The sequence below is a fragment of the Mauremys reevesii genome, linkage group 7, assembly GCF_016161935.1.
Source record: "Mauremys reevesii isolate NIE-2019 linkage group 7, ASM1616193v1, whole genome shotgun sequence".
In the NCBI taxonomy this organism is placed as follows: Eukaryota; Metazoa; Chordata; order Testudines; family Geoemydidae; genus Mauremys; species Mauremys reevesii.
The window spans coordinates 31,719,399-31,735,891 of NC_052629.1; the positions used below are offsets into that span (position 1 = coordinate 31,719,399).

The 16,493-nt window shown below is 39.4% G+C and overlaps 1 protein-coding gene across 9 annotated transcripts in view; it reads left to right on the forward strand.

The window, feature by feature from the left end:
* The window catches only part of PLCE1 (phospholipase C epsilon 1), a 312,093-nt gene that overhangs the window by 146,148 nt on the left and 149,452 nt on the right, over nt 1–16,493 (forward strand). For all 9 annotated transcript variants that reach the window (XM_039546692.1, XM_039546694.1, XM_039546690.1 and 6 more), the window contains one exon: nt 3,408–3,693. In XM_039546692.1, coding sequence (XP_039402626.1) covers nt 3,408–3,693 — 286 coding nt within the window. The remainder of the gene's footprint in view (nt 1–3,407; nt 3,694–16,493) is intronic.

Below are 16,493 nucleotides of genomic sequence, written 5' to 3' on the forward strand. Positions count from 1 at the left end.
TTCCGCAAAGTTGTTGTACTGGTAATAAACAAATACTAAATTTAAGATTTAAAATATGTATTTTAATAAACATTGCGTTATATTTGAGTCCCAAATATTATGGCTCAAAATGAACTCCAATGTATTAATTTGGGGCCAGATTCTTCCGCACTAGCTCAAACAAAACATCAGTTGCTTTCAATGAATGTTTTGCCTGAATGAAAACTGCAGAATTGGTAGAAGGTATCAAAAATATCACCACATTAATTTATATCTTTTTATGCATCTGTTCAAATTATGTTTAGAGTTTTAAGCATGTTACAGCCATGCCTTTAACTATAGGTTGAATCTAGTAGTACTGTAGTAAAACTGTGTTCATATTGCTGTATGGTGGTAAAATAAATGAAAGTAAACCACTAATTGTTGCTGTTTATCTCCCACTGATATAATATAGAAAGGGCAAAATGGAGTGGGGTGGGCCAATGAAGTAAATTGAAGCCTAATGCACACATTTATAGATAGAATTTTTCTGTAATTTCAAGTTAAATTCTAATTTTAAATATGTGAGAGGAGGCATTAGGAGTAAAACACACTACCGAGGGGCAAGGGAAGGGCAGTTTGACCAAAAGCAAACCTAGAAAAAAACTGTTAAGCAAGTAGTACTGTTTGTGCTACCATCATATTACTGTGCATGTCTATAGCACCTTTCACTTGAAAATTACAAATAGCAGAGGGGTAGCTGTGTTAATTTGGATCTGTAAAAAGCAACAAAGAGTCCTGTGGCACCGTATAGACTAACAGATGTATTGGAGCATAAGCTTTCGTGGGCGAATACCCACTTCGTCAAAGCTTATGCTCCAATACATCTGTTAGTCTATAAGGTGCCACAGGACTTTTTGTTGCTTTTGAAAATTACAAAGTGCTTTATGAATTTATATTTATATATCATTATAATTATTATATATATGAAAGTTTAAAAGAACAAATAGAATTCAGCCCAATATATCTGAGAGAAGCAGCTATTTTGTCAATGATAACATAGTCAATGAATTAAAAAAAACCCAAACCCTAAATAGGAAGTGCTTGTGAATAAGGAAGGCAAAGTGGACAAGCATGAACTGATAGCCTACACCAAAACTTGCAGATAGTTAGAAGACTTTGGTGAGGAAAATCCAGGGACGAGGTCCTTGAACTGGGAAGATTGTCTCCAGTCTGATCAAAATGAAAGCTGGTGTTGGAGAACAAGGACAACTTGACTGAACTAACATTGCTCTGTTTAATTGTGATGGGACTAAATGTAGAGTGTTTTCAGTGAGGGATCCTTGACACTGGAATTTGCTTCTGTTGGTGTTCCAGAGTCTGGATTTGTTAACCTTCAGGTTGTGATGCAAGGCTCATCTGTTTTATATGTTTTCGGAGGGGTAATGAGTAATTGGCTGGTACAACTTTATAGTCTGAGCTGTGGTGATTTGGGAGAGTCCTTATTTTGGGACCTTTGACCCTATTTTATATTGCTTTTATAAAGATTGTACGTTTGCCCCGGGATGGGAAATTTTGTAGTATAAAGAAATACATAAGTTGGACTTTGGCCACAACACCATGGCTAACACTCCCAGGTCGAATATAAAAGGGATCTTTAATGGAACAAAGTGTCAGAGTTTTGCATCTTATCCGGAAGATGGTATCTCCAGGGCATTGGTTAAAGAAAAGTGCCTGAATCGCTAGCATCACTCTCTACCACTTAGGGTTTTTTGGTAGTCTCGTGTCTAAGCAATGAACCAGCCTTATACTGATTAGCTAGCAAGATCTGATGGAATCACAGTACGAAGTTATTGAAGGGCTGAACTAATGGTCTGAGTCCAGATATCACAGTACTATGCACCTTTACAAGGTGGTCTGGGCTCAGGACTCTCTCATCTGTTCAATTAGGGCTAAGAATATTATGGAGATCGTCTTTTGTAGGAGGAAGATTTGTTCATGGTACAATGACAGATAAGTGCTTACCCCTCCCATGGACTTTCATTAAAGTTAGGTGCATAACTACCATCTGTAACTTTGAAAATCTCCCTTCAAATGCACTTCCGTTCTGATTTCAGAATTCAGCAGAATTTGTCTCGTTGTCATACATAGTGTGTGAGGCAAAATCCATTGCGTTTATAAAAATATTCTAGTAACATTAGTACAACCTTGGATGCCGTATTTATAGACAAACGTTTGTGTTTGTACATTTTGTTGATACTTTCCCTCACAGTTCATCCTGAGTAGCCTATGTTCTGCTGCTCTGTATCTAGATTTCCCCTTTCTTTATAATATGTTCTCTTTGCTTTTATGTCACCATCTCTGGAAATACTGTAGCAGTGAACTTTGCTGTGAGGATGAAGAGAAAGGAAACCGAAGAGCTAATAAAATAATTTTAAAAATCAAAGCAAATACAGTCAGTCTCTCACCTAGTAAAATTTCTTCCTTAATCTACAGCATTAGTAAGATTAATTTATCAGTTTTAAAACTACTTGAATGTTAAATTCAGAAGTAATTATTTCAGGTAGAGTAGATTTATTGAGTGAAGTAAGAATAATGATTTAACTCCAAAGGTGTAAATTGCTTGCACTGATGTATATTTTCGGAACAGGCCATTGTAAGCTATCTCAGTATCCATACTGGTAACTATTTAGATGACCTTCTGCTACGTTAATTTTTGGTTCGCTAATTCACATTATTTAATTTCAAAAAGTAAACCTTTAAAACAGATTATTAACATTAATTGACAATTTAGCCATATAAGAATGTGAAAAATCAAGTGTTTCCTTGTATATTACATGAAAAAGATTTCTGGAAGCTTTTTGCATTGTTCATTATGCTCTTTTAAAGTAAACAAAAATTACTTGGTTGCTAAGCTATAGAATTAACTTAGTGTCTGAGCATGAGTATTGGAAAAAGATAACTAAATCAATATTAGGCAGAGAATCTAGGCATATGCTGGATGTAGGTAATGAGCATGACACCAGAACATTTTGAAAGACTGTTCTTATGGATTAAAAAAAATCCCTAAACCAAAAAAACCCTCTTAATGAAACTGTTTTTACTGCCATTGAAATCAATAGGACATTATTCATTACTCAAAAAATGTCTAGTCTTATAATAGTGTTAATAATCATTAATTTAAATGTTGGCTAAGTTTCTCTTCATGGCATATTTTAGTAATATGATGAATAGTAATGCCTGTTTGGATTGGGACACTCTAAAGTAGTAGTTTTTAAGCATCCTATTAGGAAACAGCCTTATTTAAATACAAGGTTCTAGCTAGTAGAGTGTTTGCTCTTTGAGCCCACTGAACTTTTGCAAAAAGTCATGCTGATGTTTTTTTGGGAGGTTCAATTTATTGTCCTCAGCAATTGAACTAACACTTCATGCTTTTATGTTCTTCACAGATCTACAATGCAGTGAAGGAGGAAGAGTTGGTGGAAGATACTTTTGAATATTGTCTCCATCTTCTGAGAGAGCTTCCAACGCTAAATGCAGATTGCAGATGCAAAAATGTCTCTTTTGTAAAACCATGTGTAGAAAGTGCTTGCTCTGAATACCGTGCCACTTTACAAAGGACATCACTCTCTAACTTTATCACTGGTGCTCTACTAGAAGCAACTACGTCACTGGGAGCAAGAAGTGGTCTTCTAAACATCTTTGGAGGGTCAACTGGAAGAACGATGCTTAAAGGTAATAAAGGAAAATTTTGTTGTTTTGAACCTTTACACAACTATATTAAGTACAGAAAATCTTTGTATTATAGAATGCTGCATTGTGTACTATACTTTATATTCCCCTCTGTGGAACTGGCAGAGATAGGTGAAAGCACTATACACTTGCAGAGGCTTTCCTGTTCAATTCAGTCTGTGACGAAGTGGCTATCTGTGTCAGTTTGGTGAGAAGGCAAAAATGCTTATAAACTGAAATATTCCATATTACAAAAGAAACATCAATATTTGTTTCTCTTTAGAAATGTTCCAGTCACCATCCCAATAATTAAAGTTTATGCCATAGTTGTCAAATATTTATATGTACTGTAATGTCAAATATTTAGATAAGAGCTTCTTTTATGAATTGAATGGACTCATTATTTTAGACAAGTCTGTACTAGATCTAATAATTTTTGTTTTCGTTATTATTTTACACAGTATTATGCTATAAGTGTATATGGTTCATTATTTACTGTTTTTTCTGTGCCCTCATCTCTGTTGTTTCCGAGAAAGGGAAGTGTTTTTCTCAGTTGGGGGATTGAAGCAATAGAAATTGTTACTTGCCCAGAGTCACTCAGGAGAGTCCGTGACAGAATCGGGAACAGAATCAAGATCTCTTTGAGTCCCAATCCAATTCCTTAACCAGAAGATATCATCCTCCTTCTCTTTACAGACAAATAATGCTATAGTTCCTGCTTAGAAGAGTTTACAATTCAAGGCCTCACTTCTGCAATCTGATCAGTGTGATTGGATCCTTGAGCCTGCATGAAATCCCATTAAAGTTAATGAGACTATGCATGAGTACGATTGTCTGCTCATGCAAATCAGATTATAAATTAAAGCCCTAAAATGGGTTGGGGGGATTAGAATAGGTGGTAAACAGTGTGTGGAATAGGGCTAGCGGAGTGTCAGCAATAAGAACTTGCAGTTTAGGTGACTATGCACAGGGTCTTGAGAGTTTCATTTATTATTATTATAATAAAAGAAGAGTGCTTATAAACCTTCCTTGAAGAAGTCTGTTTTGAGGAGGAACTTGTAGGGAGAAAAGGGAGAAGTTATAATGGGATAGAGACAGAAAGGAAGCCCCAGATATAAGCAGTCTCATGTAAGAAGGCATGAAGCTGAGTGCAAAAGAAGGAAAATAAAGCACTGATTAGTGAATGGATTGGAATGGGATAAGAGGAAGAGCTGGAGAATGTAAGTGTAATGATAGTACAACAGCAGCAGTGCCAGAAATAGGACTAGAAAATGTTCACAAAAACAGAATTATATACATTTATTTGAAAGTTTCTTGAAAAGTAGTTACCAGTGTTGTATACATCTAAATATGGAAACCTAGAATCATCTAGTTACTAGTTTGCAGTACCAAAAAATACATTTAAGTTTAAACATTTTTGTTCTGTAGTAGCTATCTAGATCTTGATAACTGCAGATATTGATCAAAATAGCATTATTTCGGGCAAAGATTGAAGGGAGTAGTTAATTGTTATGGAGCAGTACGTTCATTTTAGCGAAACATTCATTTTGTGTGCTTTATCTAGTTCAACAGGGAGTTATCTTTTGGGTTGTTTTTAGGGATTGCGAAGTGCTTTAGGATATGCTGTATAAAAGGCGGTAGGGAAGGATATATTGTATGGCACTGCATTGATAGTACTATATGTTGACAAATATTCGTATATAATAGAATAGCAGATAATGAGATACGAGTTAAAGCTCCTTTAAAAAGTTGTCACAGTTTTGGATATACGCTCAAGATACATTTCAGTCTCTGTCAAATGAATCAGAAACTTGTTTGTTACTGAAAGTTAGCAGGCCTTTTGTCAAAATGTTTATGTATAACATGGGAAAAATTCTGTTATCCATGTTTAAAACATGCTGTGGTGATTAAAAAATTTTGGAGCTTAATTTTAAACACGTATGTATTAGTACATTTAATGGAAAAATACATTAGCGATTTTATGTAGGAACTGTATTGTAACAGGGTCCAGGGAGGGCCGGGTGGCCTATTGGATGGAATGCGTGACTTCTGGTCCCTTGCTTCTCTGTTCGAGGTGCCTGAGTCTTTGGGGTAGTGGAACCTGGTCCCTTCCACTCCAGCTGGTCTTAGTCCATGGCCTGTACGAATCAACCCCTGAATTATGGATCTCCTGCGGGGAGTCTACGTCCACTGTCCTGTGCTCCTTCCTACTGCTGTCCCTTCAGTTTGGGGCATAACCCCTATTATCCAAGTTGCGGTGATGGCTTGTCTCTTGCAGTGCCCCCTTGTGCACCTTGGGTGGTATCCTGCTGTGGTCCCAGGTTCATTCTGGGTGGGGTATCCGTAAGTTTGGCAAGGTTGGAACCCAACAAGATATCTATGCTACAGTTACCAAGTTATCTCTTAAGCCAGGTGCTCCTAAGTCTCCTCCACAATCTCCTCTAGCCAGGGAGATGGTACTTATTTCCTGGTGACTGCCTTCACTGGCAGGCTAGTGATCCTTCCCCTCTGGTAGGGAGGCAGCTAGCTCCTGCCTCTTTGACAGTCAGCCTTGAATTGAGTCAGTTTCTCTTTTTCCTCCCCCTCCAGGCCAGACATTGGCTGCAGGTATGACAAGTCAGGGCTGACTGGACCCAAAGGCTCTCTTTAGCCCCTTCCATGTCGGAGAGCAGTTTCTCCACTTCATCACATATGCAAATGCTTTCTTAAGCATAAACTGATACCATTCATTCTTTGATGGGAGAACATGGATTGTCTAGGTAATTCTAAGTTTCTTCTATAATAATCATGAGAGCAGGAGTATTATAGAATCACAGGACTATATGAGACCTCGAGAGGTTTTCTACTCTAGTCCCCTGCATTCATGACAGGACTAAGTATTATCTAGACTATCTCTTACAGGTGTTTGTCTAACCTTCTCTTAAAAATCTCCAGTGATGGAGATTCTGCCTTCCTAAGCAATTTGTTCCTGTGCTTGACTGCCCTGATAATTAGGAAGTGTTTCCTAATGTCCAACCTAAACCACCCTTGCTGCAATTTAAGCATGTATCTTATTCTAAAATCACCATTTAAAAGTTGAATGGATCAAAACTGACTTTGATGGAGGGATGCATGTTTGTTTAATTCTCAAAATATTAACCATAAACAAGAAGGTTACTAGTTTTATACTACACCTCTACCTTGATACAACGCTGTCCTCGGGAGCCACCGCGTTATAGGTGAAACCGCATTATATTGAACTTGCTTAGATCCACCGGAGTGCGCAGCCCCGCCCCCCTGGAGCACTGCTTTACCACGTTATATCCAAATTCGTGTTATATTGGGTCGTGTTATATTGAGGTAGAGGTGTATTTATAAAGAGTTTGTTTATAGATACAGTGGAGACCTAAATGTACTACTGGTAAAATGTCATTATTAAACAAGCATCTATCACAAGAGAGTTGGCTTTATCTAGGGGATTTTGAGTGGTAACGTAGAATAGACCAGGAAGAGTTCCTGGCTGCTGGGAGGGAGAGCATGTTGGAATTCTTGCTCGTAGTCCTGCCCCTTTGTTGCCATAGTTCCTTGTGGTTCCCTTCCCTGACTTACATTTTTGGTGACAATTAGGGGGGGAGGGATAGCTCAGTGGTTTGAGCATTGGCCTGCTAAACCCAGGGTTGTGAGTTCAATCCTTGAGGAGGCCACTTAGGGATCTGGGGCAAAAATTGGTCCTGCTAGTGAAGGCAGGGGGCTGGACTTGATGACCTTTCAAGGTCCCTTCCAGTTCTAGGAGATTGGTATGTCTCCAATTATTACCTTTACCTAACATTTCATTTACGGCCATGATGTAAATACTGTTTTACTTCTGTCCTAGTGGTCACAGCAATGGCCACTTCTTATATTTTAGGTGTTACGTTTGACGTGCACTTGCAAGGAATGACTTTTCTGTCCTACCGAATATTAACCTTCCCATCTAGAAGTGGTAAGCAGTGAAAAAGACGAAACTGCAAGGAATATAGCAACTCACTCCATCTTACCTGTACCATGGCAGGGAGAGTTTAACCTGTAGTCAACATAACTTGTAGACAAGCCCTTACATTACAAAACTACAGAAGTTATTAAACTATCTACTCAAGTGGGATAAATACTTGCAAGCTTCTTTTTAACTATAACATGGGATAAATTTACCCCATATGGAACAAATTATTTACCCACACCAGAGCTCTTTCTTCAAGATGATGAAAAGTTTAATTTTTTTTAATTTTTACAATTTGTACACGTATGTTACCTTTTTATCAGTTATTAAAACAATTTATAATTCCTAACAGACTGAATCTTAAAATATGATTTCCAGTGAAAAGTGCAACTCGTTAACTATAGGGGTACAACTAGTGACTAACAGCCTGCTTGTTATGGACACTTGTTATTTGTTGTTCAGGAAAATACAATTAAGCATACAAATTATGCTTTATCTGTTTTATTTTTCCTTTTTCTACAGGTGCATATCACTCTGTCAGTAATACAGTGATACTACTTTACTAATATGCCAAGCCAAGCACCTGCTGCAACCCAAGATACATGAGACAGGGAATTTAATTCCTGACTCATTTAATCGTTGATAAATCCATAAAATAACTGAATAATACATAAATACTGTTTAATAACTTAAGAATCTGGAAATGTCAAATATTTTGGTGGTTTCAGCTGCTCTATTTTCCCCACTGTGATTCAGCAAGCCGTTGGTCAAAGTTTTACCTTAAGGCTTGCTATCTCTGTACATTGTATAGTATTTTACAATTTGAAAAATAAATGGAGCCAAATATAAAACGGGTAGCAAGACCCATGACTCAGGTGTCTCTGGTGGGAACATTTTGTGTCAGCTGTGATTCCAATAACTGATATTAACTCTTTATAACTCAAAGGAGTCTGATGTTTTGTCTAAACTAGTGAAAATGGCCATAGGTCTGATATTTTATTCACCCACAGACTCAGTGATGCAACTCTGGCAGTCTGGAATCTTGTGAAACATTATTGTTAAGGAGAGAGGTTCCCAGAGGGTAAGAGAATTCCCACAGTTGACCAGAAAGTACCGGATTAGTAATTTAACATTGACCCAGTTTAGATTTGATAACCATTCAGATGTAAACAGCAGGAATTTCAGGCTTACAACGCAGCCACTTCACAAATTCAAGTTTGACAAGAATTAAGAAATTAAAACTCTGAGGACTTGTGTGTTAATTATCACAATCAACTTTGCATAAGTGTGGATAGAAGTATGTTATTTTTCCTGACGTTTTTACCACCTCTTTATGGCCGATTCTCTTACTTGAACATTTTTTTAATAAACCCCAAATAATATTTTAATGTCATTTATAATTAGTCCTTAGTAAATTGATGGATGTAGTATTTGCTCACTACATACTACTTGTTTCTCAGGATTTTCTTTTTCATGAGTGCACGTAACATGAAAATTTGAGGAGGCTTATTGTAGATTTTATTTTGTTGCCCTTCAGTTTTACATTTCCATATGGACAAGATGGTGACACATACTGTTTGTGACTGGGCCAGATATTTAGAGGAATTTAGGTGTCTAAAGATGCAGTTAGGTACTCAATGCGACTTTCAGAGCACCTAAGTGCCTAACATCCATTGAAATCAATATGAGTTAGATGTGTAGGTGCTTTTGTTTCCCACCTATATTTACAGAGAAAGCTGTGTCAGAGTGGGATAATTAACCCCCAGGAAAGATCAGTGGCAGTAGCACCTTTGCGACCATTTCACAGGACTTCTGCTGGGCGAAATTACAGCTGGGGTTCTATAGGAGCCTGTCCCGATGGCAGCTGGTCAGGAGAGATGAATTAGCACGTCTCCTGGACGTAGGGTGACCAGATGTCCCGATTTTATAGGGACAGTCCTGATTTTTGGGTCTTTTTCTTATATAGGCTCCTATTACCCCCCACCCCCTGTCCCGATTTTTTACACTTGCTGTCTGGTCACCCTACCTGGGTGCTATTTTTCAGCCTGCACAGGGTGTTGCCAAGGCTCAGGCAGAGCAGGTGCTATATTTTTGTAGCTGAGTCCGCTGCTGCTTCAGGCACATTTTCTGTTGGTGGGGTCTGTGCCTTTGTTTCCACCAGCAAAAGGTAGCTTAACCCAGGACATGAATCTGGCCATATTAAGATTTCCTCTGTTGTTAGCTGTGAAATTAAGGATTTGCTGAGTATGAGTGTGTGGACCACGGCTAAGAGATCTATAGTGTGTGCAAATGCTGAAGTTAATTTTAAAATGAAAGTTTGTACATTTTATGAAGTTTAATTAGTCTGAAAAAAATAGAATTTTTAGTGCATGTATTTAATCCTTTAGAGTGTGTTTTTAATTGTTTATTATTTTAATAGCCTAAAAACTCATTTGAATGAGCCTTGTAAAAGTAATATCCATGGGAACATTTATAGTGTAGAGTAGAACTTGCTTGGTATGTTTATGTTAGCTTGTCAGTCAGAAGCAAAAAAAACCCCAAGGACCTCAAGACATTGAGTCATCACTAAAGATTCCCTTGAAGTTTTGTTTCCAGCAAACAAATGAGAAAGAAATCAACACTACATTTACAGTAAAATGCAATTTGATTTATCATCAGATAAAATATGTGGGATACTAATATGTGCTTTTGGTTAAATTCTAAGATATCCTATTCAGTTTTCTTATTAAAACAAAAGAAATTCTGAATTTTCTTTAGCCTTTCAAACAGACATTTGGTTTCAAAATATATCTAATGTTGTTTTACCAATTGTCCTGTGATCACTCAAAATGTTTTCTATGATGATCTATTTTCTATTGATAGAGAAATAATGAACAAAAATTCATATTTTTGTCAATTTTTCATTAACATAATTTTATCTCTCCTTTATCTCCATGATGAATTGAAACAACATCAAATTTACATGTTTCAGGTCTAAGAAAACAAAACATAGTGTTGTTATTGCCAGGCTTTATTTCCAGTTCCATACCAAAAAAGTAAAGTTTTTTCAAACAAAAAGTGTATGCAGCATATAACCAAATCATGCTTAACTGTAGTATTTGAGTTCTAGGTCTAACCAAATAGTTTTCTTGAGCTTCCAGGGGAAATTGAGAGAGGTTTCTCATGGTGGTTTTCCTTTCTTTAATCTTCTTTACCCTAGCTAACTTTATATACCTGATTTTCCATTTGTGTAGTTCTGCTGCTTCTAGCAATGGAAAAAGTTGGAGTGTAGACAAATCTCAGGTTAGGGTAAGATGAAACAGACATAAAAATGCCACTATAGCTATGACCAATGGACATAACCGGGGTGGCGCCATGGTGCCGGGCCCAGAGTCAGAAGGGGCCCCAGCCAGCCTGATCCCCCGACCGGCTGAGCCGGCCACGAAAGCTGCCCTCACCCCTGCTCTGCCCCACCTCTTCCCACCCCTGCTGCACCCCAGCCCTGCCCCCACTCCGTCCCTTCCCCCCCAGGAAGCTACGCATCCTGGGGGACTGCAGCAGGGGTTGGGTCTGCCCTGCACGCACCGAACAGCAGGAAGTGGAGCAATCCGGCCCCAACCCGCTCAGCTCTGCTGGCTCATGCTGGGGGGCAGTTTCCCCCCTGCCTCCCAAGCCTGGGGAGGAGATGGAGCAGTGGAGAAGGGGCATGGGATGGGGAAGAGAAGGGGATGGGGGAAGCAGGGACGGGGGGGGAAGCAGGAGCCCAGCATGCGGCATCCTCTTGGCAGAAGCTGGGGCTCCCCTGTTAAGCAGGCCCATCGAACCCTCACCCTGACAAGCCCCACCTCCCCTGCATCTGTACCACCCTGATGAGCCCCCCTGACATCCTCCCCACTGAGGCACAACCACCTGCATCTAGACCCCCACTGCTGAGCCCCAAACACCTTCACCTGGATCCCCTGCAGAGTCCCATTGCACCTGCATGTGGAACCCCCCAATGAGCTCCTGTGCATCCAGATCTCCCACTGAGCCACCCCCACCCAGATTGCCCCACAGAGAACTCTCTTACCCCCACCTGGATTCCCCACACACACACTAAGTCCCTCTGCACTTGGATCCTGCTGCCAGGCTGAGCCTGTTCACCCACGTTTGGTGCGCCTGGCACAGGGGGGCAGGGCTCCAGGGTGTTTCTGGGGCAGACCTGGCCCTTGCACTGTGTCAGGGTTGGGTGCAGCCTCACTGTCTAGTCCCTGTCCTGGGGTGGGGTGGGGTGGGGTGGGGGGAGGCTGCAGGGTAATCTCCCACATCTATGCAACCAGTGGCCTATGCTCCCCACTGCCATGTTGGAGCCTCCACATGTATTTATTGACAAATAAAATTTGCAGAATTTTAAAATATTGTGCACAGAATTTTTAATTTTTGGTGCAGAATCCCCTCAGAAATGTGGCATGCTGTGCAGCTGTGATGGTGGGACTGTGAGGAAGGTGGTTGGCAGTGGGGAGGTCTATGGGCGAGGGGTGCTGGGTGAGCAGTGTGGTGTGCTGGGTGCTATGCTGGGAGGCCAGCAGGGGAGATCTCTGGGAGAGGGATAGCTCAGTGGTTTGAGCATTGGCCTGCTAAACCCAGGGTTGTGAGTTCAATCCTTGAGGAGGCCACTTAAGGGTCTGGGGCAAAAATTGGTCCTGCTAGTGAAGGCAGGGGGCTGGACTCAATGACCTTTCAAGGTCCCTTCCAGTTCTAGGAGATTGGTATATCTCCAATTATTACCTTTTTTATTTAGGTGGGGGTGGGCATAGAGACCTGTCGTGGAGGCATCTGGGCGAGGGGCTCTGGTCATAAGAATGGGGCACTGGGCAGGGGGGAGTTGTGGTGTTGGCCTGCCCTCAAGGGGAAGGGCCATGCTGGCAGCACAGGGCTGGGCAGGCCAGTGTGTGTCTGGCATCGACAGGTTTGTAAACAGTGCCCTCCTGCTGGGCTGCGCAGAGCAGGGCTGCTCCCGCTGCGCTGTGCCTCATTGCCCCCAGCCTGCCCTTCACTCTGGAGACTGACCATCCTGCTCCCCTGCACCTTGCCCCATGGGGAGCCCACAAATATGTTTGGCACCGGGCCCACAAAAGTTAATCTGGCCCCGTCAATGGAGAATTATGATATCTGTGTAATTTGTTAATTTAGATGCAGTCCAAGAGGTGGCTATCTCTTTATAAGCCCCTCAATTAGTGTTTTTGTTTGTTTTGTTTTGTTTTTGTTTTTATAGCGAATCAGGCTTGCTGAAAGATTCAGAAAGATTTTTGTTTCCTCCCCACTTTTCCAAGCAATACAAATAACTGCCTTGGATCCTAGCTTTCTCTCTAGCTATTTCTCCCAATATCTAAGTTGATGCCATATCACTTTATTGGTAAAACTGGGATGGGATACATACTAGGTGTTTCAGGCAGGAAGTCTTGTAATTAAAAAAAACAACAACAACCCCATACCTACAGGTTTTGTAGTGCTTAGAATAAAATTTCCTAAAGCGAAACTAATTCAGTTTATTATTTTTACAGGATGACTGGTCCCTTTTAAGAGAGAATGCATTCAATTCCACTTGTGACTAATCAGCTGCCTGATAGAAGGCATTAAGTGTGAAAACCCAGGCAAGTTAAGACACAGAGGAAGCAGAGGCGAGAAGGGGAAGCAGGGAACTGGTGAGTTCCCTGGAGTGAGCTGTATGAGAGTTTCACTCTCCCTCCCCCTACAAAAAGCACAAGTTGGGAGCTGCTGGGGGGTCGGGGAAGAGCTGGCACAAAGAAAGAACAGAAGAGAGTTGGTGGGACAAGACCGACCAGAGCTGCAGAACCCTACCTAGCAGAAGGCTCTGAGTAAAGAGAAAGATCTGGCTCAGCCAGGAGCAGGCCAAACCCAAGAGAAGATGGTGATTCTGGAGGAATATGAAGGATAAGACTCAGGCAAAGGAGGTGTGGAGAATGGAACAGTGGGGTGCCTCCTCACAGAAGTCTTGAGGGAAGGGATGTAGCAGAAGACTTGTAAGGTGCTTGGAGAATGATCAGCATGATAGAGGCCCTGGAATAGGGACACAGGTATCATGGAACAAGGATTGTTGCCTCTTAGGTAGGTGAGCTGGAGGCAGGGTGAGCCTGGGATAGGGACAACAGAACTAATGAACACCTTTTTAACTAGTTTTACTTTGGGGTTTGTGAACTGTTTCACTTTAAAGGACCTGTGAATGATGCACTTATATTAATTAGGTGATGTTCAGAAACAGGGCTTACATGAGAGGGACATTATTTCTTTTCTGGGTGGGCGAGATGGCTGCTGCTCTGATCTGTGGCAAAAAAAAAAAAAAAAAAGGGTAACTCCAGTCAGCTCTGGGGACTGAAGAAGGAGTAGCTGAGGCAGGACTTGCATGTATTGCCGTTCTTTGCTGCTTGAGGGCTCTATGCCGGGGTGGGTCCTGTAACAATTACCTTTTGCCTACTTAAACAACACTGATAAAAATAAATTTCACTTGTGCACAGTGCTGTGGGTAAACAAACTTATTTCCTATATAAGACACATAAATACAAAAATCTAACATGATTAAAACCGATTTTGTTTATAATTGTGTTACCGAAATCAAAGGCTCATTTGAGTCCCAGTATTTCAACTTTTATCTGAGGAGGTGGGTAACCTGACCTTTCAGCAAGCGAGCCAAATGCATGTCTTCTTCATGGCTTACACAAAGCATGTCAGTTATGCATTTTGCCACAGTTTGTAGCTTTAAATGGAGCAGCTGCTGCCTGACAGTTAGTGTGGACAAGTGCTGGGTGCTATCTTTTTGTGGTATTGAAGTACCTGTTCTTCTGGCATTTTAGAAAGAAACTAAGATTCAATAAAAGATACTTTAGCTGGTAAGATTTACATTTTTATGGGCTGTAAAAGAAGGACTTAATGTCTTTATGAAGCAAGACGAGTTTTGTAGAGAGAGAAATAATGAGTTGTTTTTTAATCTAGTCAACTCATCAATGTCTGCTATTTAATAACACGGCTTTGAGGACACTTACACTGTTGCTAAGTGGAAAATAAAGCAGAGACACAATTTAAACAATGTTAAATACAAAGGCCTCTCAGACTTGTAAATATGTATTTTGTAGTTTAATCTATGTTTGAAATGAAAAGGAATCTTTCTGGGGTCTGTAGGTATAATTTGTGTTGATTTTCTTCTCATTGCAACTAATTTAGGTTGATTGGGGGGTGAAATATATGTGTGGGACATGCTTTTGTTTCTTACTTTATAATGGTAAGATTACATAAAACAGTTGAAATATTTATATTTGCTTCAATCAACTTTTGAAGAAAACTAAACAGGTGATTGTGTCTCATACAGTACAATCTCAGACTTACGAACACCTTAGGAATGGAGGTTGTTCGTAACTCTGAACAAAACGTTATGGTGGTTCTTTCAAAAGTTTACAAGTGAACAGTGACTCAATACAGCTTTGAAACTTTACTATGCAGATGAAAAATACTGCTTTTAAATATCTTAATGTAAATGAAACAAGCAAAGAAACAGTTTCCTTACCTTGTCAATTATTTTTTAAAAACTTTCCCTTTATTTTTTAGTAGTTTATGTTTAGCACAGTACTGTATTATATTTGCTCTCTTTTTTGTGTGGTCTCTGTTGCTGCCTGATTGTGTACTTCTGATTCCAAATGTGTGGTTGACTGGTCAGTTTGTAACTCTGTTATTGGTAGCTCTGAGGTTTTACTGTAGTTCATAAATAATACAGCTAAGATGTCATGATTTAGCAAAATTTTTGGAATGTGTGAATTAATTTCTGCTTTGGTTCTTATATGTGGCCAGGTTTCGATCTTTTGAAATTATACATATGATTTGCTGCAAATTTGTTCTTTGTAGCTGCAATAGTGTTGTCAATAATTTTCCCTTTTCCTGTGTAAAGTACCTGAGTTCATAATGTTACTAATTTCATATATAATTGTGGAGTAACTCTTCTCCTACATTATTAAAAGTGAAAATACTGGTACTTGTGTAATTTAAACACATTTAATAAGATTCTTTGAAACAGGAATCAGGGGTATATTTTATATGATAATGATTATGCTCCCCAAAATTGACTGTTAGTTAAAGGATATATCAAACAGGCACCATTCAAGGCGATAATATGCCATTGCAATAGGAAAATTATAGTTGCTATCAGTAGCTACATTTTCACTTTACAGTGTACAATATAAAAGCCCTGATTTGAGTCATGTCTGCATTAATAGCAACATAATAGGATCTACTAATAAAAATGTAATGTATTCCTGGGTTTGCGATTAAGGGATTCTGAGAATATGCCATGATTCAATTTTAAATTCCACATTGTTTTTTTTCAGCTTGCTTGCTTTCAGGAAGAGAAAGTATGTTGTTTTTATTGCCCACCACTTGATTGATTTTTTTCTGCACAACTCAGGAGGCACCCATCTTCCATTGCACAGATATAAAGTACACAATACCACTACTTGAATAACAAAAGCAATATTAACATTAATTACATGACAGAGCTGTGTTAGATTACAGATATTGTGCAAGGATCTGAGATGTGCAGTGTACAAACAGCATAATTTGATTCTAGATCTCTAACTCTGACAATATGAAAGTTTCAGTTATTTTAGAAGTTTAAATAAAAGTTGAGAAGAATACTTTAAGTTATCAAAAAGAAATTTAAAGTTACAAAGTTCAACTCAGCCCTCGGATACGTAGAAGTATCTTCCATTGACTTCAATAGTCTGATTTGGTATTATTATATTAGCTTTTTTTTTCTAAAATGAAGGAAGGTGTGAACACTTTCTGTTAATGCAAATTTTTATTAATAAATTATTGGATTATATTA